Here is a 27,459-nt window from a genome sequence, read left to right on the forward strand (position 1 = left end):
CATAGCACGGCACAGCATAACAGCGTGGTACAGCGCAGCAGTGTACAGCATGGCACGGCACAGCGTAGCATTGCACAGCATAGCATGGTATGGCATAGCATGGCACAGTATAGCACAGCACGGTATGGCATAGCACGACACAGCATAGCGCATCATGGCACAGCCTGGCCTGGTACAGCATAGCATAGAGTGGTACAGCATAGCACAGCACAGCACGGCCTGGTATGGCATAGCACATGGCACGGCATAGCATGGTACAGCATGGCACAGCATAGCATGGTATAGCATAGCACGGTATGGTGTAGCATGGCACAGCACAGCATAGCACAACATGGCATAGCACAGCCTGGCATATATAGCATAGCCTGGCATGGCAGAGCACAGTATGGTTTAGCATGGCATAGCACAGTGGCATAGCACAGTGCAGCATAACACTGTGGCATTGCACAACCTGGCACGGTGTAGTGCAGCCTGGCATAGCGTAACACAGCATAGCATCGCACAGCACCACTGGGCTGGGAGTGGCTCTCCACCACTCAGGTTCAGCCTGGATTCTGTTCTGCCCAGCACTGTGCTCCAGGAGGGCTGCGAGGGTTACATCCTGTAGTGTTGCTGTGCACATCAGACCTCCGATGAAGTTCTATCAGCACTACAAGCCACAGCCAGCTCGGGGGTCTCTCTGTGTATGCAGACACCTGAGGGAAGATGCAAAGCAGACAAAGCCGGGATCTGCAGTGGTGCTCAGGACAGGGTGAGAGGCAGTGAGAGCAGAGGGAAATGTCTGAACATTGAGAACCACTGATTGACACCCATTCTTTTAGCACATTGATAGGTTTACAGTTCACGACAGCAGTAATGTAATGGGTGATCAAAGTCACCTGACATTTCAAAGGCACTGATCTGCACCTTACACATATGCTCACAATAAAATACGCAATGATTAAATACTGTGCAACAATTAGATGCTGATCTGTTAGCCTTATGTAGCAGTCACATAGTATTCTGATATGGAATGTGGGTTGGCCATTATATGGATCTCCTCTGGACACTTTCAGACAGTTTGATGCCCTGCTGACTTTCTGGGGCCCAGACCTGCACTCAAGGCTCGAAGTGAAGCTACACTGTGCAGAGCAGAGCAGGACAGCCCCTTCCTTCACCTGGCAGCAGTGCTGGGAACCATGCACTACAGGACATCTGTCAACCAGAAGCCCCAGTTCTCTGTGCAGGCTGATCTCTGGCCTCTCATCCTCTACCTGGAGCCACAGGCAATCCCCAGCAGCATGAAGTCCAGGAGAGCAAGGGCCAAATCCTGTCCCTGGGTGTGCAGCCCCTGGCCATGGCTACAGGAGGGAGATCAGAGGCCAGACAGCAGCCTGCAGAACTGTCATGGTTTTGTGATTTTTGGTTTTCGGTATTCCACATCATAACATCATGTGGGGCACTGGGACTTTAACTGTCAGTGCTCAAGTCCTGGGTACCTGCCCTGAAGAGAAGAAGAACTACATTCCCCAGGGGACCTTGCGGTCAGGGAGAGGAGGTTTAACTCCTGGCAAGGTCGCCTGATCTTTCTTTCTCGCCTGCCCTTCGTCGTGGACACTGCTCCCGTCTCCCTGCTGCTCAACTGGACTGCGCATCTCACCTCAGCGTTGTGGTGAGGCCTATCCACCTTTCGGACATTCTCTCTCTCATTATATTTGATTTATTAGCTTCAATTCTGATTATATTGTATTATAGTGTGTTATCTTGCATTCCGATAATATACTTAGTAAATTAGTTTGTTTCTCCTCAGATCGGTGCCGCTGTTTTAATTATTTTGGGGTCTCCTGTTTCCTTTTTTTCCGGAGGCGCGGATCTGCGGATCCCTCCGCCCCGCTCGTCACGGAACCGGGCCAAACCAGCCCGTAAACCATTGACAAGAACGAAACCTGAGGGTTCTGGTTAAGAGTGAGTAGGGTCTGAGGCAGCAGCGTGCCCTGGAGACCAAAAGCCTCACAGCCCTGAGCTGCTGGAGTTCAGGGAACGTTGGGACACCATTCTCAGCCAAAGGTTTTGGGTTTTGGTGGTGCTGTGGAGCCAGAGCTGGACTCAGGGATCCTGTGGGTCCCTTCCCACTCAGGCGGTGCTGTGATCCTGTGATTCTGAGTGCTGGACTTGCAGCACCCATTTTCGTGTCCCCTTTGGAAAATGTAAGATTTTGATGCATGGCCTTTCCCCTCCCTTCTTCTGCACGGTGATGCCCAAAGCAGCAGTGTGGATCTCTTCACTCTGACACGGCTGTCCTCACTCCTGGGCAGTTGTGATTTGGGGCTGCTTCAACCTGTTTGTATAATGAATATCAGGGTCACAGTTAAGATTTAATTGGGACAGAAATCAAACTGTTTGCAAAGGTGAGCTAAAGCTAAAAGCACACTGCAGAAATGCATGCTGCAGGCAGGTGGCTGAAGGAGCAGTTTCAGCCTGTGGCTCAGCCAGCATAACTTAATTCATTCTTCTGTACAGTCAGTGATATCTGAGGGGAGTTTTTGGTCTTTCTTCAACATAAGTTTTCTATATTTTGTAGCCTTGAGGCAAATAGAAGGGGATCCAAGTGGTTTGACTTGAATTAGACAATATCACAGCAGGTGTTAAACATGTTGATCTTGAAAAACACTCAGAACAGTGGATGATGTTGGACAATGTCACCTCTTAACTGCCTAATGCTGTTTGATAGGAATCTATTTGGAACGGCCTCTGGAAGGCAAAGCCCACTGCCACTAATGACTATGGACAGCAAGTGTGAAACTCTAAACCTTAACACAGGGACACCTCCTTCAAGAGCAGAGGTGCCCCATACGTACTCGTAACATTGAAACTGTGTATAGTGGTATGAAAGCTTTGGAAAGATACAGGAGAAAACATTTTCGTACAGGAAATGCTGCTGTGTGCCATGTGACTGGTTTTGTAACGTATGGATCTCAGTCCCTTCTCTTGTCAGCACTGTTGCCTCAAAGGGGGGGAACTCCAAAGGCTGTAATGAAGAGAGTTCCTACCGCAGTCATGGTTGTAGGGGCTAGAAAATCCAAGCAGTTGTGTCTCAGCTGTCAGATAATGACTCCCATCTTGGAAAGTACCAATTTCAGGAGAAGAGAGGGGACAAGGAAATTGATATTCTAGAAGACAACACTGATCAAGTGCTCATGTTTTTATGTAGGATGATTGGCACAGTGGGAGATATTTGCAGTCAGCTTGTGGTAAGAAGGGAATGGAACACCCCTGTTCTCAGAGGGAGAAGAATCAGAGAAGATCTGCTGAACTTCATGGCACAATGCTTTAATTTAGGCTTCTAATTCTGGGGCCGCTGCCTAGATGTGTTGGGAGTTTAAAGCAGTAGGCAGTGAAGTCATGATGCAATTCTGATTCATTCCTTTAGACGTTTTGTATCTTATATCCTGTGTAGTTTTAGACTTTTGATTCTGTAATGCCTTAGGAGAGTTAAATAGGTATGGCACAGATTTCTGTCTTATAGATCTATTAAACTATGAAACCACATTACTAACAGATTTGCTGTTACAATAGCAGGGACTTAGCCTGCGCAGGCCATGCAGACGCTTCCCTGTCTGTGCCTGGCAAGGCCCAATGCTAACTGATGGACACGGACCAAGGAAATGCCCAATTCTAGGAGGTGATGCACATTTATAAAGTTAAGAGGCAAATGACAGTCTAGTAGGATGAGGGTTTTCAGCAGCTCACCAAGTTCACCTGAAATATGACTGGTGAAGCTTTGATTTTAGCCTTTGGTCTTAGGTTTCAATCAAAATATATTGGATAACTTCAGAGGGAAAAGTGGTTCCAGCACAGGTGATTGATTCCAGGGCAGTGACATACTCAGAGCAGAGCATCTCTTCCTGCATCATCATTTCATGCGGATCATTAAATCCATGTTTGTTGAAGATAGCTTCTCTCTGGATGTTGGGGTAATTTAGAGTTCAGAGTACAATTTCTGTATACGGTCATGTTTCTGTAATCCACATGTGCAATCTTGCCACTCCTCTGCAGGCAGTGAGCTCAGGAGGAATGGTTATGTATCATTTTGTACTACTGAATGTAACAGTTCTTTGTAAATTACTTTTGAACGGTTTGGCTCTCTGGGCTCTTTTCTACTTCTTGGACTCTCAGGAGGTGACCAGGCTGGTTGGTGACACGTCTGGGTGCTGTTGCCAGGGCTGTAGAACACTCAGCGTGCATGGAGGTGATGCTGCAGAGCATTCAGCCGTATCAGGCCGGCCAGAAAAGAGCAGCAGCTGCCTCCTTTGTGTCCTGCTTGGTGAAGCTTCATTTGGCCCTGAAGCAGTTTGGGGCACCCCTGTGTTAAATCTAGAGGCAGTCCAGGTGACGTGACAGTGACAGAGCAATGGGAGTCCACAGCCTGGAGGGTGATTTGGAGCTGTGGGGACGTGGGAAGGGAAATGCATCTGGAGTCTTCTTTGTCGTGAGGTTTCAGAAGGGTGGCAAGGATTGATGCTGTAAAATCACAACACATCTGAGGAGCAGAATGCTCTGCCCAGGCTCATTGTAAGGCTGATCTGATCACTGTGAAAGGATGCATCAAGGATTTGGGAGGGCTCTTGGGGGCTGAATTAGGACACTTCAACTGAGTAACTGAGCATGGCAGTGGTGAATCAGAATTTTTCTTGCCATCAAATTGCTATGGCTCAGCGAAGCTCTGTGTGCTGTTTTCTCCCCACAATGGCTCCACATTCGCTCTATGTCTGCTCTGGTGTCAGGAAGTTTGTGAGTGCTGCATTGGTATTTCTGAATTCATTGCATCAACTCCCTTTATCACCACCCATGGACGCAGTTCCTCTTGGAGCATCACAGACCTCAAAACAGAGAAGCTGCTGTAAAAACATGCAGCAAAACTCTGTGTCACATCTGCTAAAGTAACCCAGCAGAGCGAATGGAGCTCCGGGTGCAACAGCAGAATCTCTTTGCAATTGATCCTTATCAGCCCTGTGTGCAACAAAGGAGTGCACCGCACCATGTGTGCGCCAAGCAGTGTCATCAAGCTGCAGGGGAGATGGAATGTCCAGCTCCAGGTGAGCTGTGAGAAAGAGAACCTCTCCTGGTGTCTTTAGGCAGCTGTGCAGTGCTGAGCTGGAGACTGGAACAGCTGGGCCCCAGGGCTGGCAGCTGGCACCGAGCTGCTGGCTCCAGTGGGCACTGCTTGGGGTTGTGTTTTTAAAGCACGCACTGGAAACATGGGAGAAGTGCATCCACTGTGTTTCTTGATTCAGACACGTATGCCCAAGGGAGCCTTTACTGGATGACTGCACTTCAAACAACATTGCTTTTCTCATCTGCACGTGTGCAACAGACAGTGCCTGCAGGCAGGGGCGTCCCTAAGAAACAGCAGAAAGCTGAAGTCATGTCTAAACAAGGAAAGGACTCGTAAGCTTGGCAGATTGATCTGGACATACCAGGAAATACACTGAGAAACAAAGGGCAGCAGTAATCTGCTCTGAAAAACACTGGGAAAACTATAGGAGACTTAAAATAAAAGGGCTGAGAAGGGATCAGGCTGGAGCTGCCTGTTGCTGCCTGCATAAGGCTTCCCTACTTGGAAGCAGGCAGTGTCCACATCAGCTGTCTTCTTGCTGAGACTGCATCCCACCAAATGATGGGCATGAAGGGGTTCTATAAGAAACAGCAATGGAATAACAGCAAACCTTCAGCCTGGGTGGTATTCACCCAAGAGCCAAGAGGGAGCTGACACAATAAAGAGTTCAGTTACCAACTGAGCAGGGTCGCTGTTGTTTCAAACCATGGTGGTGTCAGAAACTGATGGAAGTCCCAGGTGGAAATGTGAGGAGCTGCTGACATCTGGCCCGAGCAGATTGGCACAACGTACCATGAGTTACTGGAAACGTGTGTGAACATTACGTTGTGGGAAAGAGCTCCCATGTGTTGTGTGTGAGGAAATCGTGTCTTTCTCTGCCAGAGTTCTCCCAAAGAGTCAACAAGTTTATGCAGAGGAGAGAACCTGCTGGTAGTGCTTTGCAAAGGTGTTCAGAAAGACTCCTAGGCAGAGGTCCGAAGAAACACCTGAGGTTCTGTGAGAAACCAATAGATTTTTCACAGCTATGACTTGTTAGAGATGCCCAATGAATGGGTGGTGGTCTAACAGGCAATGGCTTTGCAGCTTGGGAAGAGAAAGGCTGGTAGAAAATGGGAGCAAGAGATGTCCCTTCTGACACTGTCACCAGGAAGGGACTCGTAATCCGTGTGATGGAGTACAACTGAAGATATCCACCTCCTTAACACCCACAGAATTATTTTCTTGTACCAAGACATCTCACCCCACCTCCAAGCTCGCAGGCAGGTCAGGACAAGTGGTGTTGGAAGTCATACTCATGGGATCGAGTGTGCGGCGCGGAGTGTGAGCAACGAGCTGCTGGGCTGGGTGTCCCGGAGCGCCGGCAGTCCTGATTCAAGAGCGAGTTTTACATCTCCCTGCTGCGTCCCAGAGCCTCTGCTGTCTTTGTCCACCACCTTGACCAGGATGGGACTGTTGGAGGAGCTCTGGCACCACCAGCACTGGCTGCCAACCGGAGCCACCTGGGAAGACATGAAGGAGTCTGCAGACACACACTACCCAAAGCCTCAGGACCTCTGGCTCTGCATCCCCGGTGCTCTGCTCCTGATCGTTATCCGATGCGGATTTGAAAGGTGGGTGCCACAAATCCAGTTTCTTCTGTGCTTGTTGTCAACAGTGTCTGTGCAGGGTTGCTATGGACTTACCCTTACCCATCTCCTAACCACAATAAAGCTGGCAGGGGTTTGCTCCCAGAAATACTGAATCTCTCTGCATTTTGTGGCATTAAGCATTTGTGTGGCAGCAATGACAAGTCCATCACTCAGCTGCACCTCAGCCATGTGTGGAGAGCCCCTCTGGAGAGAGGGGACTGGGCTCTGCAGAGAGACCAGCTGGGAGTGTGCAACACAGAACAAGGCATTTGCTGGGTACAGCAGGGCTGGAAGCCACTGCAGAGCCAGGGGTCAGCCTGGTCTTAGAGGATACTCCCAAGGACGCTATGCAAGTCCCTACTCTCAGCACAGAGGAAGAGGGAGAGGACAGCTGTGGCTCCCACAGCCTGCTGTGGGACTGTCCTGTTCAAACCACTCCTTCCTCCTCCACAGCTCTGCCCTCCCCTGTCCTGGCACCAGAGCTCCCCAGTTCGTGCAGGGTTGAGGTACAGCAGTGCCTCAGCGATGGGCATTCCACCTTGATGGAGGGAAATGGTCCTTCCAAGCAGAGCCTGTGAGCTGACAGCCATCTCCGGGCTTTTGGATGGGAACGATGCAGATCCGTGTGGCTGAGTTTAGGATATGGATTCAGACTGGGCTTTGGGCACCTGTTCCAAAATGAGAGACTGACACTGGGGGGAAATCAAGGAATTATCAGTGAGAGTGGGGCAGATTGTTGGGCAGACATGCAGCCGTCCAGCCAGGCAGAGCAGGGCTTCAGTACCTGTGGAGTGGGAAGGCTGTGCTCAGCAAACATGCCCTCAGCTGGAACGTGAGCCCTCTCTGATGGCCCTTCGATCCAGCCTATCCAGATCCCTCTGCAGAGCCACCCTGCCCTCAGGCAGATCAACACTCCCACCTGACTTGATGTCACCCACACACCTCCTGAGGGTGCACTCAATTTCCTCATCAAGATGGCTGATAAAAATATCAGAAGAAAGTGGCCTCGATACAAATATTCCTTATTGTTGTCACCACTTTGATGGCAGAGGGCATCACATCCTCTCCGCTCTGAATTCTCTTTCCTCTCGTAGAACCATAGCTCTGCCCCTGGGCAGGAGGCTGGGAGTGAGAGACAAGCAGAGGCCCAAAGCTCAGCCCAGTGCCACACTGGAAGGCTTCTACAGGCTGCTGGGCAGGACCCCAAAGGAGGTGAGTGCCCCTGTGCTGAGAGCCCAGGCAACCAACACCTCCTTGCCCCATTGCCAACCACCATTCTGGTGAAGAAGCAGATATTTCACCACCAATGCATTCAGCAGCCACAGCCCCAGCACCACCCGTCTGGTGTGTGTCAGATCGAGCAGATAGCTGGGAGCAGTCTGCTTTCCCAGCAAAGCAGCCATCCCCCACGGTGGGCAGATCCTGTGGATAAGGCTTCTTATCTTTAGCAGAGTCCTTCGGATCATTGCTCACAGTGAAGCACTCCTGACTCTACAAAATAATGATTGACTTAAATTTGTATGAAGCTTTGTCAAATTAATTTTGACTGTTTGTTGCTCAAGCAATTGGATGTTCCCCCTGATGTTACTGAGTGAGCTAGTATGTTTCTTTCACATCACAGACAAAGCTTATTTTCTCTTCCTTTGCAACCCACAGCTGATAATCATCTGTCAAACACACTTCAGAGGTGAAAAAATTGTAGTTAGGCTTTCAGAGCAGGCACTGAGTCCCACAGCTGGAAAAGTTGGACAGAGAGAGCCGGTGCTAAGCTCCAAACCTGGGTTTACATATTTCTGCATGGAGTTTTAGGATGGCCAAAGTGATGCGGGAGGTCAGCAGTGCAAGCACAGCAGATGCAGTTCTTTCCCAAAGAGAGGCGGTCTCTGGGGAAGCACCGACCCCGAGGGGCAGAAGCAGCCCCTGCCCCCACATGGAGACAGAAAGAGTCAGGGAGGCGAGGCGCTGCTTTCCCCATCTGTTCTGCAGGAGGACCTGATTTCAGTGGCCAAGCAAAGCGGCCTGCCAGTCAGAACAGTGCAGAGCTGGTTCCGGCAGCGGCGGGCCCAGGACCATCCCAGGCTTACGAAGAGATTCTGTGAGGCGAGGTAGGTGGGCCAGCGTGGGGATGGGAGCCTCCAACAGCGAGCTGCATGGCAGCACACGTTGTACTTTCCACTCTTATATGAAGTTGTGAAGTCTCCTTCTATGGAGATAATCAAGACCAATTGGAGGCTGACCTGTGCAAGCTATTTAGGGAACTGCTTTAGCAGGGGGTTGGACTCGATGATCTCTTGAGGTCTTTTCCACCCCTGCAGTTCTGTGATACTGCAATCATAGAATCACCAAGGTTGGAAAAGACCTCCAAGATCATCCAGTCCAGCTGACCACCTACCAGCAATATTTCCCACTGCACCATGTCCTTCAGTGCAGCATCTACACGACCCAGGTCCAGTTCTGGGCTCCCCAGTACAAAACAGACAGGGATCTCTTGGAAAGAGTCCAGCGGAGGGCCACCAAGATGGTGAAGGGCCTGGAGCATCTCTGCTATGAGGAAAGGCTGAGTGAACTGGGTCTGTTCAGCCTTGAGAAAAGAAGGCTGAGAGGGGACCTGATCTAGGTCTATAAATATCTAAGGTGTGGGGGGCAGAGTGGCGAGGCCGGACTCTTTTCAGTGGTGAGTGGAGACAGAACAAGGGGAAACGGCCGGAAACTGGAGCATAGGAAGTTCTGCACCAATGTGCGAAGGAACTGCTTTACAGTGAGGTGAGGAGCACTGGAACAGGCTGCCCAGGGAGGTGGTGGAGTCTCCTTCTCTGGAGATGTTCAAGACCTACCTGGATGCCGACCTGTGCGACCTGGTGTAGGGAACTGCTTTGGCAGGGGGTTGGACTCGATGATCTCAGGAGGTCCCTTCCAACCCCTACAATTCTATGTGATACTGTGATTCTGTGACCCTTGAACACCTCCAGGGATGGTGACCCCCCCACTCCTTGGGCAGCTCATTCCAGCGCCTGACCACTATTTTGGAGAAGGAATTTTTCCCAACATCCAATCTGAATCTTCCCTGGTGTAACTTCGGGCCATTCCCTCTCACCCTTTATTATCCTAAGGCATACTGCAATAATATATGGAATCAGAAAGGACAGAGGAGTGTCCAGATGAAAAGTGGGATCTCAGCTTGAGGCTTTAAACTGTATGTACAAAGAGGCTCCAATCAGGCACAAGATCCTCTGTTCCTCGTTCTCTGAAAACAACGTTTCTCAGTGCTTGAATCCTGTTCCCACATCACAAAAGGAGGCAGGTAGAGGCACCTCGGGAGTGATGCTGATTCCCACTTAGTGCTGGCAGCATACGTCTGGGATTTGGGCACAGTAGAACCCAGGTGAGCTGTGGGTACCCCACTGCCTTACCAGCACATTGCTGCACATGCAAACAGAGCTGAGCTGCTGCAAATCTGTGTCCAAACAAAACCCCTGTGGGCTTCTCAGCTGGTGGGAGAGCACCTGGGAGGGTGGGATCCCACATCCATCTGCCCACACCTATTCCTTCTCCAGCTGCTTCTGCTCTCCAGCCCTTGTGCCTAACTACACCCATTTTGCTGCTTTCCAGTCGGGTGCTGGATGTGATGGCAAAGCCTGGGGAGGCATCCAAGCTCCAGAGGGAGTTATAATTCCCCCTTTGTTTCTTTCTGTTTTAGCTGGAGATTCACATTCTATTTCACATCATTCTTCTCTGGGGTGGCTCTCATATACGATGTAAGTATGTCAGCTGGGAAACACTGTGTGGTGACACCTTCCAGGTGTTCCTCATTCATGGAAAATAAGTTTGATGCTTCCGGGCTGCTCCAAGGAACCCATAGATGATGTGTGGCCATGACTATGGGTTTGGACCACAGTTTCAGAGTCAAAGAAGGACAAATTCAGGGACATGGCACAGAACCATTCCCAAACCACATCCAGCAGAACAGCCCCCTTCTCCAGATATGAGCCTGGCTATGTGGCTGTGGTGTCACCACACTTTTCTTCATCCTGGCTGCACCCACTGCCCGCTGGGTATCATCACTTTTGGTGAAACATTCACCATTGACAACTACCATTCACTTTTGCAAAGGTCAGGGCAGATTGGCTGTACCACAAGCACTCTGACACCATCTGCTTACTGAAGTGCTTTTTCATGCTTTTGATGTACATTCTTAGGGATATGGACTCTTACTGCTGCCTTCTCTTTGTGCAGAAGCCATGGGTTTGGGATCACACCGTGTGCTGGCTGAGATATCCACAACAGGTGAGCTGCAAGTCTGTGGGATAACTCAGGTTGGAAGGAGGTTTCTTGTCAGCTGTGAGCAGGAGCAGGTTGTCAGAGCAGGTCTTTCTCCAGTCTGGTTTTGAAGACCTTAAGGGATGGAAACAGCACAGTGTCCCCAGGCAACCTGTCCTGTTGTTTGAAAATGGTCATGAGGACCAAGTTTCCCCTTAGGTCCACCTCTTGTTTCTAACCACGCATGCTGCCTCTCACCCTCGCACCATGAACCACAGTGAAAACCTGGCTGTCTTCTTGACCAGCTCTCTGCAGGCGGTGCGTATGGAGGAGCAGCAGGAGGCTGTCCTGCCTCTGCCCTGAGCAGCCACTTCCTCTCTATGAGTTTCTCTGTAATACAAGCCTGGCAGGAAGCAGCTCCACATGTGGGGCCACAAAGGGACCAGGCAGTCAGGACAACCCTTGAATTCTTAAAGAGGAATGGGGACTGAAATTTCAGTGGGTGAACCTGGCTCCTCTCAGTTCCTCTGTGATGATCAGGGACTTGTCCTGCCCTCAGCCAGCACAGCAGCAAACAGTTCAGCCACAGGGGATGGGGAAATGTAGATATGACAGCCCTGCCCCAAATGCAGTCTGAATGAATGCGCTTACCTGGGAAGAGCCTTGTCCTTTCCTGTCCCCCAGAGCTAAGCAAGGGTTGTCATGCTGCCTTTTGCTTGTGTCACAGCCTCTCCTACCCACGCTGGGCTGGTTCTACCTGCTGGAGCTCTCCTTCTACTGCTCACTGGTCGTCACCCTGCCCTTCGATGTGAAGAGGAAGGTAAGTGGCAGCAGCACAACTACAAACCACTGCATTGGCACCACTCAGCCTCCTGGGAATGCCCAGAAAATCCCCAGCCCTGGAGGCAGCATCTGAGTGAGGGCACACTCAGTTCTGCAGCCCTCCTCCCTCCCCTGAGCCTCACTCTACAGCAGCTTTGCCTTTCTGCCCGCAAGGCCAGGGGAGTGCTGTGGCTGACACAAAGACTGTGTGCCCAGCCAAGTGGCAACCACTGGGTGGGCACAGTGCTGTGGCCTGCAGTGTAGGCTGCACAGTTTGCAATTAATTTGACAATTACATTTTCTTGCTCTGCCCCAGAAATGGACTCTACCCAGCTCTAGCAAGCAGGTCAGTGACTTGCAGTGACTTAAAATTGCCAACCATCCCACAGTGTTTGCAGACAGGCTGCTGGCTGGAAAGCTGCAGTGCCTCCCAGAAGTAGCAGGAAGCTGCCATATGGGCCAGAGCTGGAGCTGGACATCTCATGACCTCCACAGAGCACTGAGGGCTCCTGCTTTTTTACCCCATGCGGGACAGGGCTCTGAGCACTCTGACCGAGCTGTAGGTGGCCCTGTTTACTACAAGAGGTTTAGGCTAGATGACCTCAATGATCCCTCCCAACTCAATTCTATGACTACCTTTGCACATATAGGCTTGTCCTTGCTGCAGAGTTCTCTGTTTCCACACGGGAAGGCATGTTCCCCACCTGCAGCATCTCCATCCGCCTCCATTGGTTCCTCTCCACGGGCAGTGCTGGGGAGTCCAGGCACTGCCTCCAGTGTGGTTACTGAGCAGGTCCTGCCCCGGGCCAAAGGCAGCTACTGTTATCACACACAGCTCTTCAGTACATGGAAGGGTGAGCCCATGTACAGCATAGGAGGAAAGTAAGGAGCATTAAGGGGTGATGCTTTGTGGAGGTGTTTTCCACATCCAACAAGGCAGCACCATCCACAAACAGCTGCTGCCAGGTCAAGACACTCTGTCTTCTCCTTACAGGACTTCAAGGAACAGATCATCCACCACATTGCCACCATCACTCTGATCTTTGTATCCTACTGTGCCAACCTGTTACGGCTTGGTGTGATGATCATGCTGGTCCATGACGCCTCTGATTACCTTCTAGAGGTGAGTTCCCCTCGCTCAGAAATGCAGTTCCATGCTCACATCTGTCAGTAGTGCATTGCTACACGTGATTTGTGTGGTGGGAGGACCAGGAAGCATCAGATTTAGTTCTCCTGGGGGAAAGTGAGTGAGTGCAAACTGGGACATCAACCAACTAATCTGATAACCAGTCAGCTCATGGAAATCCCTGCAGACCTGCAGGAGAGGGATGGGAGAAGGAGCACGCTGGCACATGGGATATATGGCTCTTTGTCTCTCTACAGCTGGCCAAGGTTCTCCATTACATGAAATGGAAGCGGGTCTGTGAAGCTGTCTTTATAGTTTTCGCTGTGGTGTTCATCAGCTCCCGCCTTGTCATTTTCCCACTAATGTGAGTTATGTTTTAATGAACAGAACATTCCAGGTAAGCTCGAAGATGAATCCAGCTAGAACTGAGGAGGAAAGCTGAGGGTTGTTAGCTATAAATTAACCTTGAGTCACAAACTGCCCTTCGTCCCCAGGCTGTGGCTGTGTCCCATGCTGGGATGTCAGACACCCAGCTCCAGCTCCAACACAGGGAGAAGCACTGCCTGCTGCTCCTGGAGGGCATTGCAGGTTTCCAACCAGCAGCCTGTCTGAACACTGTGGGATGGTTGGCAATTTTAAGAATCACTGCATGTCCTTTGGGACCTGGGCCGTGCTTGCTAGAGCTGGTAGAGTCCCTTCCTTGGGCAGAGCAAGAAGGCACCAAAGTGAAGCATGATTTCCCAGTCTTAGCACAGCTCAACTCTGCCCAGGGGACCCGGGAGACAAACATCTGTCCAGAAAGATTCTTGACCCTTGTAAGCCTGCTGGAGTCTTGTCTCCTCATTTGTTTCTCTCTCTCTCCCACAGCACATACTATTACTATGTGACAAAATTTGAGATGTTCTTCCTAAGCTGCCTGATAAACGCCTTCCTGATAATCCTGCAGTTGTTGCACATTTTCTGGTCCTTTCTAATCCTCCGGATGACCTTTGGTGTCATCCTGTATGGCGCGGTAAGAAAAATCTTTTTCTCCTCCATGACCACGAGATCCAGCATGGTTCTGCACACCTGCAAAGAAAGGGTGGGAGAAAAGGGACTGCCCAGCCAAACAGCCCAAGAGCTTCAGAACTGAAGTCACGTGCTGAGGGTTATATGGGCACCTTTGATGGTGAAGATGAGGGAAGCAGTTCCCTTCTTGGGTATTTTGTTTGCTGGTGTTATGCCTTCAGCTTACGCTGAGCTGCACCCTCTTTAAAAAGAGAAAAAATAGTTTCTCTGAAGGATGAAACACAGCACACTCTCATCTAGTTTGCGTATGATGGCAAAATGAGGCGGAGTCAGTGTGTTCAAGAGCACTGCTGCTACCTGCGGCGGCTCAAGGAAGGTGGAGTATTTGGCTGTTGGGAACCCCAAGGAGGTCAACAAGGAAAAATCAGAAATCCTCCACCTGGTGAGGAAGAATCCTCTGCGAGAACACAATAGGGCTCTGGGGCAGAAAAAGACCTCTGTGTTTTGGAGATGGACACAAACCAAGTGTGGGCTCTGGCGGCAAAGAAAGCCAAGACAGTCCTGGGCTATGTGACAAGAAGCATAGCCAGCAAATAGCGTGGCACCTCATCTGCTGTGTCCAGATTTGGGTCATCCAGTGCAATACAGGAAAGTAACAACAATACGCAGACATCCAGCAAACTGCCACCAAGACAGTGAGGGGCTGAAGTACATGATCTGTGAGGAGGAGCTGAGGGAAATGGGCTCGGTAGGCTTTAGGAGAAGCTACTAAAAGCCTTCCAGCATCTAGAGGGAAGCTTTTAAGGAGGAGGAGCCAGGTTCTTCTTAGTGATGAACAATGGGAGAACAAGAAACAATAGACAAAAGCTGAAATGCCCATTTCGATCTACATATGAAGAAAAACTTCTTCATGGTGTGGGCAGTAAAGCAGCAGCAGAAGTTGCTCAGGGAGTGGAGTATGACCTACTGGGATGTACTGCACTAAGCATGGCCAGCAGGGCAAGGGAGGTGGTCCTCTCTGCTCTGCCCTGAGGAGGGCACAGAATACTGTGTCCAGTTCTGGGCTCCCCAGTCAAAACAGACAGGGATCTCCTAGGAGTCCATCAGAGGGCCACAGAGATGATAAAGGACCAGGAGCATCTCCTGTATGAGGAAAGGCTGAGTAACATGGCTCTGTGCAGTCTAGGGAAAAGAAAACTGAGGGGGAGATCTCATAAATGTTTGTACATGTCTGAAGGGAGGTGGGAGGCAAGGGATGAGGCCAGGCTCTTCTCAGTGGTGCACGGTGACAGGACAAGGAGTAATGGCCTAAAACTTGAACATAGGAAGTTCCATACTACCCATGTGAAAGAACTTCTTTATGGTAAGGGTGATGCAGCACAGGAACAGGCTGCCCATAGAGGTGGTGGAGTCTCCTATGGAGATATTCAAGACCCATCTGGATGCCTACCTGTGTCACCTATTGTAGGGAACTGCTTTAGCAGGGGGTTGGACCCAATGATCTCTTGAGGTCCCTTCCAACCCCTGCAATGCTGTGGTGCTGAGTGATTCCGTGAGGCAGTGCAGTGCCCTTCTTCCTGAGAAGCTTGATTTGACATCAGAGCTGAGCACACTTTGACGAAGAGGTTGGACTACACGATCACCTGATGTCCCTTTTCAATACGACTTACCCTATGACCCTAAATACAGGTACATGCATTTGTGAGTGTATATATCAATATATAAAATCCAAACTAGACTATGTACTCACAAAGCAATGAGAGAGAAGTTCCACCTTCAGTTTACCTATGTGAGGTCTAAGCTCTCTCTTTGTGTTTGGCTCAGCTCCTTTAAGGGCCAGCCCACTCTGTGCCATTCATCGCATCCAGCAGTTTCTGTAGTCATTATATTAATAACACTTGTTTTATTAATGCACCAAAAAGTGCATTCAGATGTTACAGAAACACTTGACTGTTTCAGCCTTCCAAAGACAGGGACAATTACCACACTGGTATTGAGGACCTGCGCTCACCTATTACTTTTATTACACCTCTCAGGTTACTTCATCAGTGCTCTGAAGGAAAGCAAGACTATCTGACGTAGCACGGCAGAGGTTCTGCAGCTCATTTAAATCATCTTTCTTTCCTACAGAAAAAAAAAGATGCAAGAAGTGACACTGAGGAAAGCGATGGGAGCGAAGCAGAGGATGTGACCAAGAACGAGTAGCGCGAGTTCGTTATCAAACACTGAGAGCCAGAGAGTCTTAAAAGTACAGAGGCTGAATAGGACCCAGGGGAAGAGGCCAGACTGACTCATAGACCCCTCTACAGTGGTACAACACAAAGCACCGTCTGACATCTACATTGGCTGCTCCGAAAGTAATGCTTCCTATTTACTTCCACGGAAACTATAACAGATACAAAGAGCACAGTAATGCTATTTGATAGAGCAAATTGTCAGCTACAAAATGCTATTTCTTAACACAGTCTCCACCATTAGCTGTGCATTTTCATCAGTGATGAACGGGAGCTGCGTGCTGCACTCAGATCTTCACCATCGGAGGTGACCCACTGACCCACTGCTGAAATGCACCACACTGCACCAGCTGGTCTCCATAACTGTTCAGTAAGCATCAATGGATGTCATTGGGTGCCATTTGTTTTGCATGGAGGAATTCAATGACGTCCCTTTGCTTCATCCGTGCTCCCATGTCAGACCCATCCTGTCAGAGCTCCCCTCTGCTGCCATCTGTTACACAGCAGCAAAATGTAATGGCATATTGGTGGGAAGGTTCAGCCCCTACTGCCGTCCCTCTGACGTCTGCTTCTGACATGGGCTGACATCATAAAGCAGGAGGCATTACTTTTGGAGCAGACCTCTTAGATTTCATCATGTCATTTCCAGGCAGTAAGTAACTTTAGGAGATGTTTTCTTCACTTCTTCGGTTGGGAGCATTGCTTTACTACTATTCTGTGGTCACTTATCTGGGAACAATGATCTGTCAGCCAAACTTACTGGAAACTGTCGAACATTTAACCAACTTGTAATTTTGGAAGACACCAACAGCTGTTGCTTGCCACCTCATGAGAACAGTTGCATGGGAACAGCTCCTGCTTTAACCTCCAAATAAGTTTTCAGTTTTGTAGTCTAAATTGGCCAGGCTTTGGGGCAAGAATGGACTGTTCCCATAGCCAAGGCCCAGCCAGCTGCTGGTTGCTGTGTATGCTGTGGGAATGGTGTGAAACAGATCGTGTCTAAAAGGTTTTGCTTAACTGAATATGTACCTTGGGATAATGCTCCTGAGTGGAAAGCAACTGCAACTCTTCTAAATGCAAGCTTTTCTGCCAGAGATTGTAAATTAGTCTGAATGGGAACATTCCATAGGAGTGTATTAATTCTGCTGGAATTAAAACAGGTTTTCTCCAGTTTGGATAACCATTCACTTTGTAACGAATTTGTGAAAGAACGTAAGACTTGAAGTCTGTATAGGAATGAATTGCACCTGAACCAAAGAGTGGTTTACCTTAATTGCTACTGATGCATTGTTTTTTTGAGTCTCAGCAATCTCAGTTCATATATCAATCAGAAAGTCTGGTCAGAGACCTGCCACAGATCTGATATCACCAATAACACAAAGGCTTGGATGCTTCAGAGGGCACATAAATCTATTCATATTTAGTCTACAGAAAATAATCAGAAACTTACAAATGCTGTCTTTAAGGCTGTTTTCTATCTAGGCTTTGAATAGGCTTCCATGGCATCTGACACATTTTACATGTTAGGGAAAATGAAAGAGCATTTCAACATTGCTGCGCCACACTGAAGAAAGGAGCCTTTAATGAAAGGTACTTGCTTGTCCCTGCTGCCTGCACCCCAATTCAGCCACTGGGATGGAAAGGGCATTTTTATGCTGGGGCTGCAGAGCAATGAACCCAAAGGGGACTAAGGAGAGGGAAGTGGGATTCTGAGTGCCCCATTGGTGAGTGGTTATCATCACATTCCCAAACACACAAACCCAGAGTAGCCTCCCTCCTTCTGTGGGGCTCTCCAGGCTCGAATAAAGGTAATTTTAACCATTTGACAGAACATGGGAAGATTATTTGAAGCTAAAATGATACTTTCTGATGATACGTCTTATGGCTTGGCTGCAGTTGTGTTTTTGCTTTGCTTTTGTGTTTTTGCTTTGATGCAGTTGTGTTTTTGCTTTGCTTTTAAATTTGTCCTGCAGTAATACAAGCCCAGATGTACTGCTGAAGATTCGCTTGACACACATTTATTGCTTTACATCTACAGTTTTTAATTTTATATCTGATTCAATGACTTTCCTGTCTCTCCCAACTGTACACAGGGAAGCAGAGGAGTTGGAGCACAGAGCAGCCCTTTGTGTAGCTTGAGGAGTTTATGTGCCTTTAAGACTGACTGCTATTTCCAACTCACGTGCAATTGCAAAGCTTTCAGTTTTTCTTAAATATCAATCACCAGGTAGAAAAAAAAGAGACAAAGCCAGGAAGGAAAGAGATCTCTTTTCAAAATTTAAGGCATTTCACAAACCAAATTTGATACAACCCAGTTCCCATTGGCTCTAAGGCACATGAATTTTCCTTCGTGGTTATCCCAGGTCTGACATCACTTGGCCTACGTATCAAACCTTCGCACAGAGACACAACCATGAATAGGAAGGGGGCACGGGAGCTTGTTGTCTATGACCTGGCACATATCAACATAGGGATCAAAGAGGACGACAATGGGGAGGGCACTGTTACCCTTTCTCTGCCCAAGCAGATAAATTTGTCCATTCACAGTGCAGCATCCCATGAAGAATTTCTGGGTCAAGCATTCTTCGTCCACGTGGGTCCACTCATCTGTTTCCACATCAAATCGAAAAGCTTCCCCTCCTATGGTGTACAGAGCACCATTCAGTGATGTGATGCAGAGATCGTACCTGAGAGAGGAGAAATCCTTGATGAGAATCAACAGAAAGATCTGTCCCCTGAAATATTCATTGCCACTTAACTCCTTGTATCAAAACCCCCATTTGAACTGAGCAGCACAGAAGTGGACCTCTGCATTTCTGCAGTGCAACCTCTTGGCACCAGTGCTAGTCAGAACAGCTGTGGCTTTGTGCAGCCACGGTTTGAAACCACCCAGTGCCACGGGTCCCTCACACCCCAAGGTCTGTGCCAGGGACGCTCACCCTCCTTGGAAACACCAACATAATATCCAGCCCAACTTCCAAAACCATAGCTATAGCCATTGCCCCTTCCTATGCCGTTTTAGCTTATGAACAAGACCACGGTCACCATCTGTGTAACTGTCCTTGCTGTAGCTATGGCCTCTTCACCCACAAAAATCAGCCCAGCTCCTTTGCTGGGTTCTCTCAGAACTTGTACTCCACATCCTGACCATCTCACAACCCACCACAGTCTCCTCTCCAGTTTCTTTGTATTTCTCTTGAACTGGAAATCCCAAACTAGACCCCGTGCCATTAGTGCAAAGGGCAACAATCATTCACTGTAACATCTTGCAATACTACTCCAAATGCAACTCTGGATGTACTTTGCCCATCTGTGATGAGAGCAATGGTTGGATTGCACCAAAGCTGGTGTTCACTGTAAGCCCCCATTTTTGCAGTGGGTCCTACAGGGACAGCTCAGTGCCAGCCTGCACTGATGCACAGCATGATTCCTTCCAGGTGCAGAAGGAACCACTTCTCAGTAATTAAACCTCAGGAGGTTCAAAAATCTCAGTTTCTCCATTCTTTATTTTGTTGTATATCCCAGATAACTGAATAACTGGGAACTGATATATTAGAAGCCTAGAGTATTTTCAGTCCTATCTAGACTGTCATTATTTTAATCTTCATTTTTCCAGAGCAGCCCTGTGACTGAGTGCACGTGTCCATGTGAGCACATTTATGCTTTTCCAGTCTGGGGCACAGCTCCCTTGATCCATTTGAATTCATTTCAAGGGAAAGACAATCTATTTAAGTCACCTAGGAGCAGACTATTTGGAACAGAAACTACAGGCAGCAGAAAGAAGTTCTGATCTCATAATGGTAAAGTAGAGTATGCGAGTCCTGCTGGGCTCGAGTTCTTCAGCAGTGCCAGTATCCACAAGGAGCCCAGCCTGCTGACAAGGTGTCTTGGAGACCTGAGATAACAATGTGGATATGGAATTATTTCCTGCCAGTTACAACAAAGTTCATCCGGAACGGCTACAGATAAAGCCACCTCTCAAAGTCAGTCTTATGAAAGTTGTAGAGAATTTCCCCCTTTTAACAACTCAGAACATGGAAAAGGACTTCTTTATTCGTGCTTCTCCAAACATTGAGCTGTGACTCATGTATAATTTAATGAAATTTAGTTCATTAATGAACTGTCTTTAGTTTTCTCTATTAAAAAAAAAAGCCATCATAGATATACACTTAACAGAGTACACAGAAATGTAAATTCAATAGCTAGAAGAAGGAGTCAGGGAATGTCTACCTGGCAATATGCTCCCTCTGAAGAAAAGCACATCAGCCCTGAAACTGAGGAATTGGCTGCAGTAAATCCTCTCTCACTGAGACTCTACCATTTGGAGTTGAATGTCAGCCTAAACTCCGCTTAGCTCCAAACTTTTGGGAAATTGACAGGAGACTCTGTTTCACACTGCTTTAAGTATAACTGGGAGTCAGAGTAACTGGAAACCCAATCAAAGAAGGTAAACAAGGAGGCAGTCATCACTTGGAGAGCCATCAACTTGTGGGAGATGAGAAGTGATTGCCTTTGCATCACTTATTTTCTTTTTTCTTCCTCTTTCTTTCAATTATTCTACTGCCTTTATCTCAACCCACAAGCATTCCTGCTTTCGCTCCTCCTGTTCTCTCACATTCCACTGGCAAGGAGTGAGCAAGTGGCTGGTGAGTGTTAGATGCTGCTTGGTATCAACCAACTCCAACAAGATAAAAAATGCAGCACCTATTAAAACTCCACAGTAAAACTGTCTTTGTGTGTTCAATGCAAAAATACCACTAAGGCTGAAATGGGCAAAAAAAGAGCAAATCAGCTCCATGAACACCATAATCAGAATCACAGAATCACAGAATCACAGAATTGTAGGGGTTGGAAGGGACCTCCTGAGATCATCGAGTCCAACCCCCCTGCCAAAGCAGGTTCCCTACACCAGGTAGCACAGGTAGGCATCCAGGCAGGTCTTGAACATCTCCAGAGAAGGAGACTCCACCACCTCCCTGGGCAGCCTGTTCCACTGCTCCATCACCCTCACTGTAAAGAAGTTCTTGCGCATGTTTGTGCGGAACTTCCTATGCTGCAGTTTCCAGCCATTTCCCCTCGTCCTGTCTCCACTCACCACTGAAAAGAGTCCGGCCTCGCCATTCTGCCCCCCACACCTTAGATATTTATAGACCTGGATCAGGTCCCCTCTCAGTCTCCTTTTCTCAAGGCTGAACAGACCCAGTTCACTCAGCCTTTCCTCATAGGGGAGATGCTCCAGGCCCTTCACCATCTTCGTGGCCCTCCGCTGGACTCTTTCCAAGAGATCCCTGTCTTTTTTGTACTGGGGAGCCCAGAACTGGACGCAGTACTCCAGATGAGGTCTTACCAGGGCAGAGTAGAGGGGGAGGATCACCTCCTTTGACCTGCTGGCCACGCTCTTTTTAATGCACCCCAGTAAGCCATTGGCCTTTTTGGCCACAAGGGCACACTGCTGGCTCATGGCCAACCTGTCATCCACCAGGACACCCAGGTCCCTTTCCGCAGAGCTCCCCTCCAGCAGGTCATCCCCCAACCTGTACTGGTGCATGCAATTATTCCTCCCCAGATGCAAGACTCTACACTTGCTTTTGTTAAACCTCATCCGGTTTTTTTCTGCCCAGCTCTCCAGCCTATCCAGGTCTTGCTGAATGGCAACACAGCCATCAGGCGTGTCAGCCAATCCTCCCAACTTCGTATCATCGGCAAACTTGCTGAGGGTGGCCATTATCCCCTCATCAAGGTCATTGATGAAGATGTTGAACAAGACCGGACCCAGCACAGACCCCTGAGGAACACCGCTGGTTACAGGCCTCCAACCGGACTCTGCACCGCCAACAACGACCCTCTGTGCTCTGCCAGCAGCCAGTTCTCAACCCACCTCACTGTCCACTCATCTATCCCACACTTCCTCAGCTTTGTTATAAGGACGTCATGGGGGACAGTATCAAATGCCTTGCTGAAATCAAGGTAGATCAAGAATGAGGAGAACACACTCCAGGTTAGTCCCCTACAGCCAGTGGAGAGCAGCACTCCAGAGGTGGAGCTGGTTCTCCTAAGAGGATCTACAGCCCATGGAGAAGCCTACATTAGAGCTGGGTTATCCTGTAAGACTGCAGCCCATGGGAAGCACCTATACTGGAGCAAGTAAAAAAGTGTGAGAAAGAAGGAGGAGCAAAGAGGAGTTGTTATGGACTGACCATAATGTCCTCCATCTTCCCCATCCCTGCTCAGGAAGGAAAATGAGAAAACAGCTGGGTGGGAGTTTGCCCCTTCACCAAGGTTAACCCCTGCAGCAGAGCCTTTCTCTTCTTCTCAGGTCCAACAGGATTATTTCTTACCTTGGAAGTGGAGAAAATGAGATGACATCCCAGCTGTCTGTCTCTGTGTTCAACCTTTGCACCCCATCATAGACATGTCCGTTTTCATCCAGGCCACAGACCACGTAGATCCTGCTTCCCACACTGACCGCATCTCCCCGCTCCACAGGCTGAACCATAGGACTCATGCTTTCCCACTTGGAGTCCACCAACGCCATGCGCTCCACTTCTGCAACGATCCCTTCATCCGTGTTCCCTCCGAGCACATACAGGTAGAGCCCTACTCCTACAGCACAATGGCTGTTGCGAGACTTCTTCATGGCCGGGCCTTCCAGCCAGCTGTTGCTCAGACAGTTGTAGATCAGCACCCAATCCACACTGTACCACACAAACTCATCTCGGAAATATCCTCCTGTTACGAAAAGGAAGCTTCCTGGAAAGACAGCAAGGAAAAGTATCAGTTACACGAGTGCTGAAAGTTGTTCTTTTCTTTCTACGCTGTACCAACAGGCTGCAAGATCAGCTGAGGAAATTACTGCTCTTTTATTAGCTGGCAATTTTTGATACGTGAGCCAGTGGGATGCAGCCACTCCTTCCGAGTCTCCCTGGCGGAGAACCATAGAAGCAGTGGTTGGAAACAGCCTCTGGGGATCACTCCTGCAGGGTCCTAATTGACATGGGACTCGCAACACCAGGTAAGCGGGCCCATGGTTTTGAGCTGCCTTCAAAGTCTCCAAGGATGACCACATGTACATTTTTCTTAAAGGCAACTATAAATCACCATCTGGCAAAACAACCATGAGAAGAAGGCCCAAAGCCAAAAAGATGTGCTGCTTAATGGCATTCGTTTCACTCCAGATAAAGCTGACGTGAAGAGTCTGATACCTTCACTGCTTTGCAACGTGAAAAGCATTCAGCCTTGCCTAGCATTCTCCCAGCATTATGCAGAACAAAACCATTCTTTGAACCATTTCTGACCATTTCTGAGTACAAGTGAGGTTTATTTTATTATTATTATAAAAATTATATTATTATAATTATAGAATATAATAGAAAACAAACTTCAAGTGTATTCAGAAATGGTATGCTGTGTCTCATAGGAGAGGCTGCTGAATTTGCTGCATTTGGGCCCCTAAGCCTCAGTGCGTTGCACTCGCTCAGTCCCAGCTGCTAGCACCACTTGAGTTCCAGCTCTATGAGTTACCTACTGCTGCCACTGCATACTGGGTGAGGTTTCTGCGCTGCAAGGGAGAGCAAGCCTGCCAGGTCCCAGTTTTAGGTTGAAATAGAAATAATTCTTGCTGTTCCTTGTCACGCTTTCCTCCCAGGACGTACAGGGTGTCGTAGCTCCGACTGGTGGAAGGACGCAGTGTCACGTCTCGCCAGCTGGGTGGAGGACAGCTGTCCAACCTCTTGATCAGCCTGGAGAAGGAATCTGCCTGCCCAGGGCGTTTGCTGCGCTTCACCAAGATGTCAAGGAAGGACAAACTCAGAAAGCTGACCCTGACTTCAGCCACCAAATCCAAAAAGTCTTTCTCCCTTGTTGCTGGGTCATCCATTATCCACATCATGATGCTGTCGAACACCACATCTTCTCGAGGAACAAAGAGGTCATCGCTTTTGAGGAACTGCATCAACGTTTCTTTGGGTAGTGCCTTAAATTCCTCCTGAGACATTACGTCCCCCCAGTGGGTGAGAGCCACGTTCATGGCAGATGCATGCAGCTCTATAAAGGCAAAACGCTGTGCGTAGGCCATCAGGCCCAGGCAGTTGGAAACGTGCAGCTCTCTCTCCAGAAATTTCTCACACAACAGTTTCACCCTATCAAACTGAAAAAAATCAGCTGTCTCCAGCAAGCTGGTCACATTTTCTTGACCTATGAGCACTTGGGCTGTGTGAGTGAACTCAAGAAGTGCCTGGAAAGGCGCTGCATCAATCCCTCTGATCACTATGTGGTGCTCAGAGCTCTCTCTCATGCCCCCAAAAAACATCGCTTCAAAGTAACGGCTGTGTAATGAAAGTGCCCTACGGCTGACCTGAAAAAGTCTCTCTCCGACCTCAAGAACTGTATCTGCAACCACTTCTGCCTGAGAATCCAGCTCTTTTGGTTCCTGTGCAGACCCCATGGCGGCTGATGGCCGGGCGGTTAATTTTAACTCAGTCCTTACACAGCCTTCACTCGTGCGAGGGTGCTGGAAATACTACCTGCCCAGCTGGGATAAATGAAGATAAGCCAATCTTGTCCTAAAAATAGAAAGTGCTTTCTGTGCTCCTGCTTTGGTCTTCTGCCTTTCCTGCTGCTTTTAAGCAACGGCAGGAGAGCCGCATAACCCCAAATTGGCAGATTTAACTGGAATCCACCCTTGCTAGGCAACGTCAAAGTGAATTAGAGGAGCTGTTCTCCAAGTAGGAGAAGAGAGATGAACAACCAAAACATTTCTGAGCATTAACATCATTTCAGGAAATTGTAGATTAATATTGACCCCATTGAGAAAAACACGCACAGTATCTTTCTTCCTGCAAACCAAACACTGAGGAAAGGTTGAGACTTTCAGGAAAACGTTCCTGAGTTTAGATCCTTTGCCAGTCTAACATCAAACCCCAGGCTGCACGCAGTGTTTAGCTTTAAACTTGAACAGAACATAGGGGGAAGGAAATAACCCCCGTCCAAACCCAGAAAGCAGCCACGCATCCAGCCACTCTCAGTGCACTTAGTAGCTGTACTACAAACAGATCACTGACCTCACACAGTGGATTTTCCAAAGCATTCAGATCAGTCTGATAAGTTTTGGCATATCTGATAAAGCTTTGCATAGCTTGAAGTAGGGACACTAATCCTAAGGAGCCTATCCTAAGAGGTCTCAGCCCCACTTCCCAGCAGCTTCCAGCAAACAGGATGGTGCTATGTGGATCAATTGCGCTTATTTTCTCCGGAGGCTCCTTATTGTATTTCTGGAAAAGTCACTTCTGTCGCATCAGTTTTATGCAGTTGTATTTAGGAATGAATTCAATACGAGCACACATACACCTAAAATTGATTTCTTGGTTTCTACATTCTTAATTTTATGTACTTTGCTCTGAAATTATTATCCAAATGTCTGCAGAGAAGGAGTCGTGCATCTTGTGATGAAGTTCAAATAACCCAGTAGGAAACCCTGGAATCACGTCCCTCTCTAGAATTTATACATGACACACAGCTCCAGGTGGATCTCTGCCCTCTCTGCATCTAAAACTGGAATCCACCTAAGAGAGCTTCCACAGGCCTTCATTACACGCTGCACTCCGAACTGACGCCAGACATGGTGTGGCGTGTTACTGGTATCAACAACCAGCAGCCTCTCACCCTTCTCAAGTCCAAGTTCCCTTGTCCAAGACTGCACTGAGACCAGAGAACAAATTCTGCCCTAAGCACTAAATAAGAGTTTATCTATTGAAGTTGTGCCACTGTGAAAGTGGAGGGGAAGTTCCAACCTCTTCTCAATGATGACAGGTGACAAGACACACAGGAATGGCACTAAGCTGCACCAGGCAATGTTCAGACAGGACATTAGGAAAAACTTCTTCAGCACGAGGATGAGGATGCACAAACACAGGAGAGCTGTTTCACACCCCAAGCCTGTCAGCATTCAGGAGGCACAGGGGTAATGCTCTCAGTTAACTCTGTTAGCCCTGAAGAGCTCAGGCAGTTGGACTTGATGATCTCTGAAGGTCCCTTCCAACTAAATTATTCTAAGTTTTGCAACATTAGAAAAAGAAAAAAGTGTTGGAAGGAGCATGACTGCACAGACAGCCGCATGTCCAGAGCTGTGGAAAACATCCAAAGGATGAGTCCACAGGAGCCTAAAATAATCCAGAGGCACACCTTCATACACACAATATTTATACACACAACATGCCACACGAGGCACAGCTCCTTAGGAAAGTCTCACATACTTGAATTAACTTCAAGTTCACCTCCATTTCAGCACTGACCCAGGAAAAGCTATTAAATCAAGACCAGATACTGTCAGTCGTTTCTCATTGATTTCCTGCCTGGGAAACGAGCACAGCCTGTGATCTGGTCGTTTCTGTTTTTGTTGTGTTCACTCATCTCTTGAACAAACACTCTTTAGATTTGTTCAGTGTGCAAACCTGCAATGGCAGCTGTAGAGCACTTTTATCAGACTAACAATTAGACATTTAGGAACAGTTTAATTCGTATTTATTTGTTCACAACTCCTCAAATCTTGCTACTTGTGAAGAAATAAAAAAAGTTTACTTACAAATCAAATTATAACAAGTGCAACCACAAGTAGATAGCTACAGTATAAAAAAATATGCAGTATTTCCAGACACTGCTTCCACTGAACATTAGGATCTTAATAATTCCTCCCCTACAATTCCCACTAGCAAACACACTTCCATGTTTGTATCACCCAGCTGAGACAATAACCTGACGAGGGACTCCAGTCTTTATTTAAAAATTGGGAGCCTTCCAATTCACAATGACAGCCCAAAAGATTTGCAACAAGTGCTAAAAAATACCTTCTTAGCTACATAGCTTGTAAAGGTGATACCATGCGATCAAAGTAATTTTCTTCCTTGTACTGGAGCAGGGAGGCAACAGAGATTAACTCACCAGGAGGAAGCCTAAAACACTCCCCAGCTGAGTACTGACATCTAAGAGGGAAAAAAACAAGTTCTAATGTATTCAGATAAATTCAAATACATTCTAATATACTTAAAAATGTAGATCAAATGACCAGCGTTCAGAGAAATATTTACTAATTTTATGTGGTGGTTTCAAGACTCACAATACCAGGAGGGCTTCTGACAATTCATAGGCAGAATATTCTCTTGTCTCAGCTCTTAATGTAGATCTGTACATGTAAATGTACATCTCACAAATGAAATGTAAATTCATGTAAATGTAAATGTAAATCTCACATTTATTTGAGGGGGGGGGGGGGGGGGGGGGGGGGTAATAAAAAAA

The 27,459-nt window shown here is 48.2% G+C and overlaps 2 protein-coding genes across 2 annotated transcripts; one reads left to right on the forward strand and one right to left on the reverse strand.

Annotated features, from left to right (window-relative positions):
* Positions 1-6,504: 6,504 nt before the first annotated feature.
* LOC122188498 (ceramide synthase 4-like) lies at positions 6,505-16,312 on the forward strand. Its single transcript, XM_042886856.1, has 10 exons — positions 6,505-6,705; positions 7,818-7,935; positions 8,710-8,828; positions 10,421-10,478; positions 10,957-11,007; positions 11,708-11,800; positions 12,797-12,925; positions 13,186-13,292; positions 13,796-13,940; positions 16,067-16,312. Exons 1-10 carry the CDS (start codon positions 6,539-6,541, stop codon positions 16,139-16,141), a joined length of 1,062 nt encoding a protein of 353 aa, XP_042742790.1. The 5' UTR covers positions 6,505-6,538; the 3' UTR covers positions 16,142-16,312.
* Positions 16,313-18,051: 1,739 nt separating this feature from the next.
* LOC122188508 (kelch-like protein 23) lies at positions 18,052-27,432 on the reverse strand. Its single transcript, XM_042886868.1, has 3 exons — positions 23,692-27,432; positions 22,509-22,920; positions 18,052-18,857 (listed from the first exon to the last, which is right to left on the reverse strand). Exons 1-3 carry the CDS (start codon positions 24,611-24,613, stop codon positions 18,551-18,553), a joined length of 1,641 nt encoding a protein of 546 aa, XP_042742802.1. The 5' UTR covers positions 24,614-27,432; the 3' UTR covers positions 18,052-18,550.
* Between the last annotated feature and the right edge of the window lie 27 nt (positions 27,433-27,459).

Source organism: Lagopus leucura, unplaced genomic scaffold (assembly GCF_019238085.1).
Source record: "Lagopus leucura isolate 7727_CA_CO unplaced genomic scaffold, USGS_WTPT01 Super-Scaffold_100064, whole genome shotgun sequence".
Taxonomy (NCBI): Eukaryota; Metazoa; Chordata; class Aves; order Galliformes; family Phasianidae; genus Lagopus; species Lagopus leucura.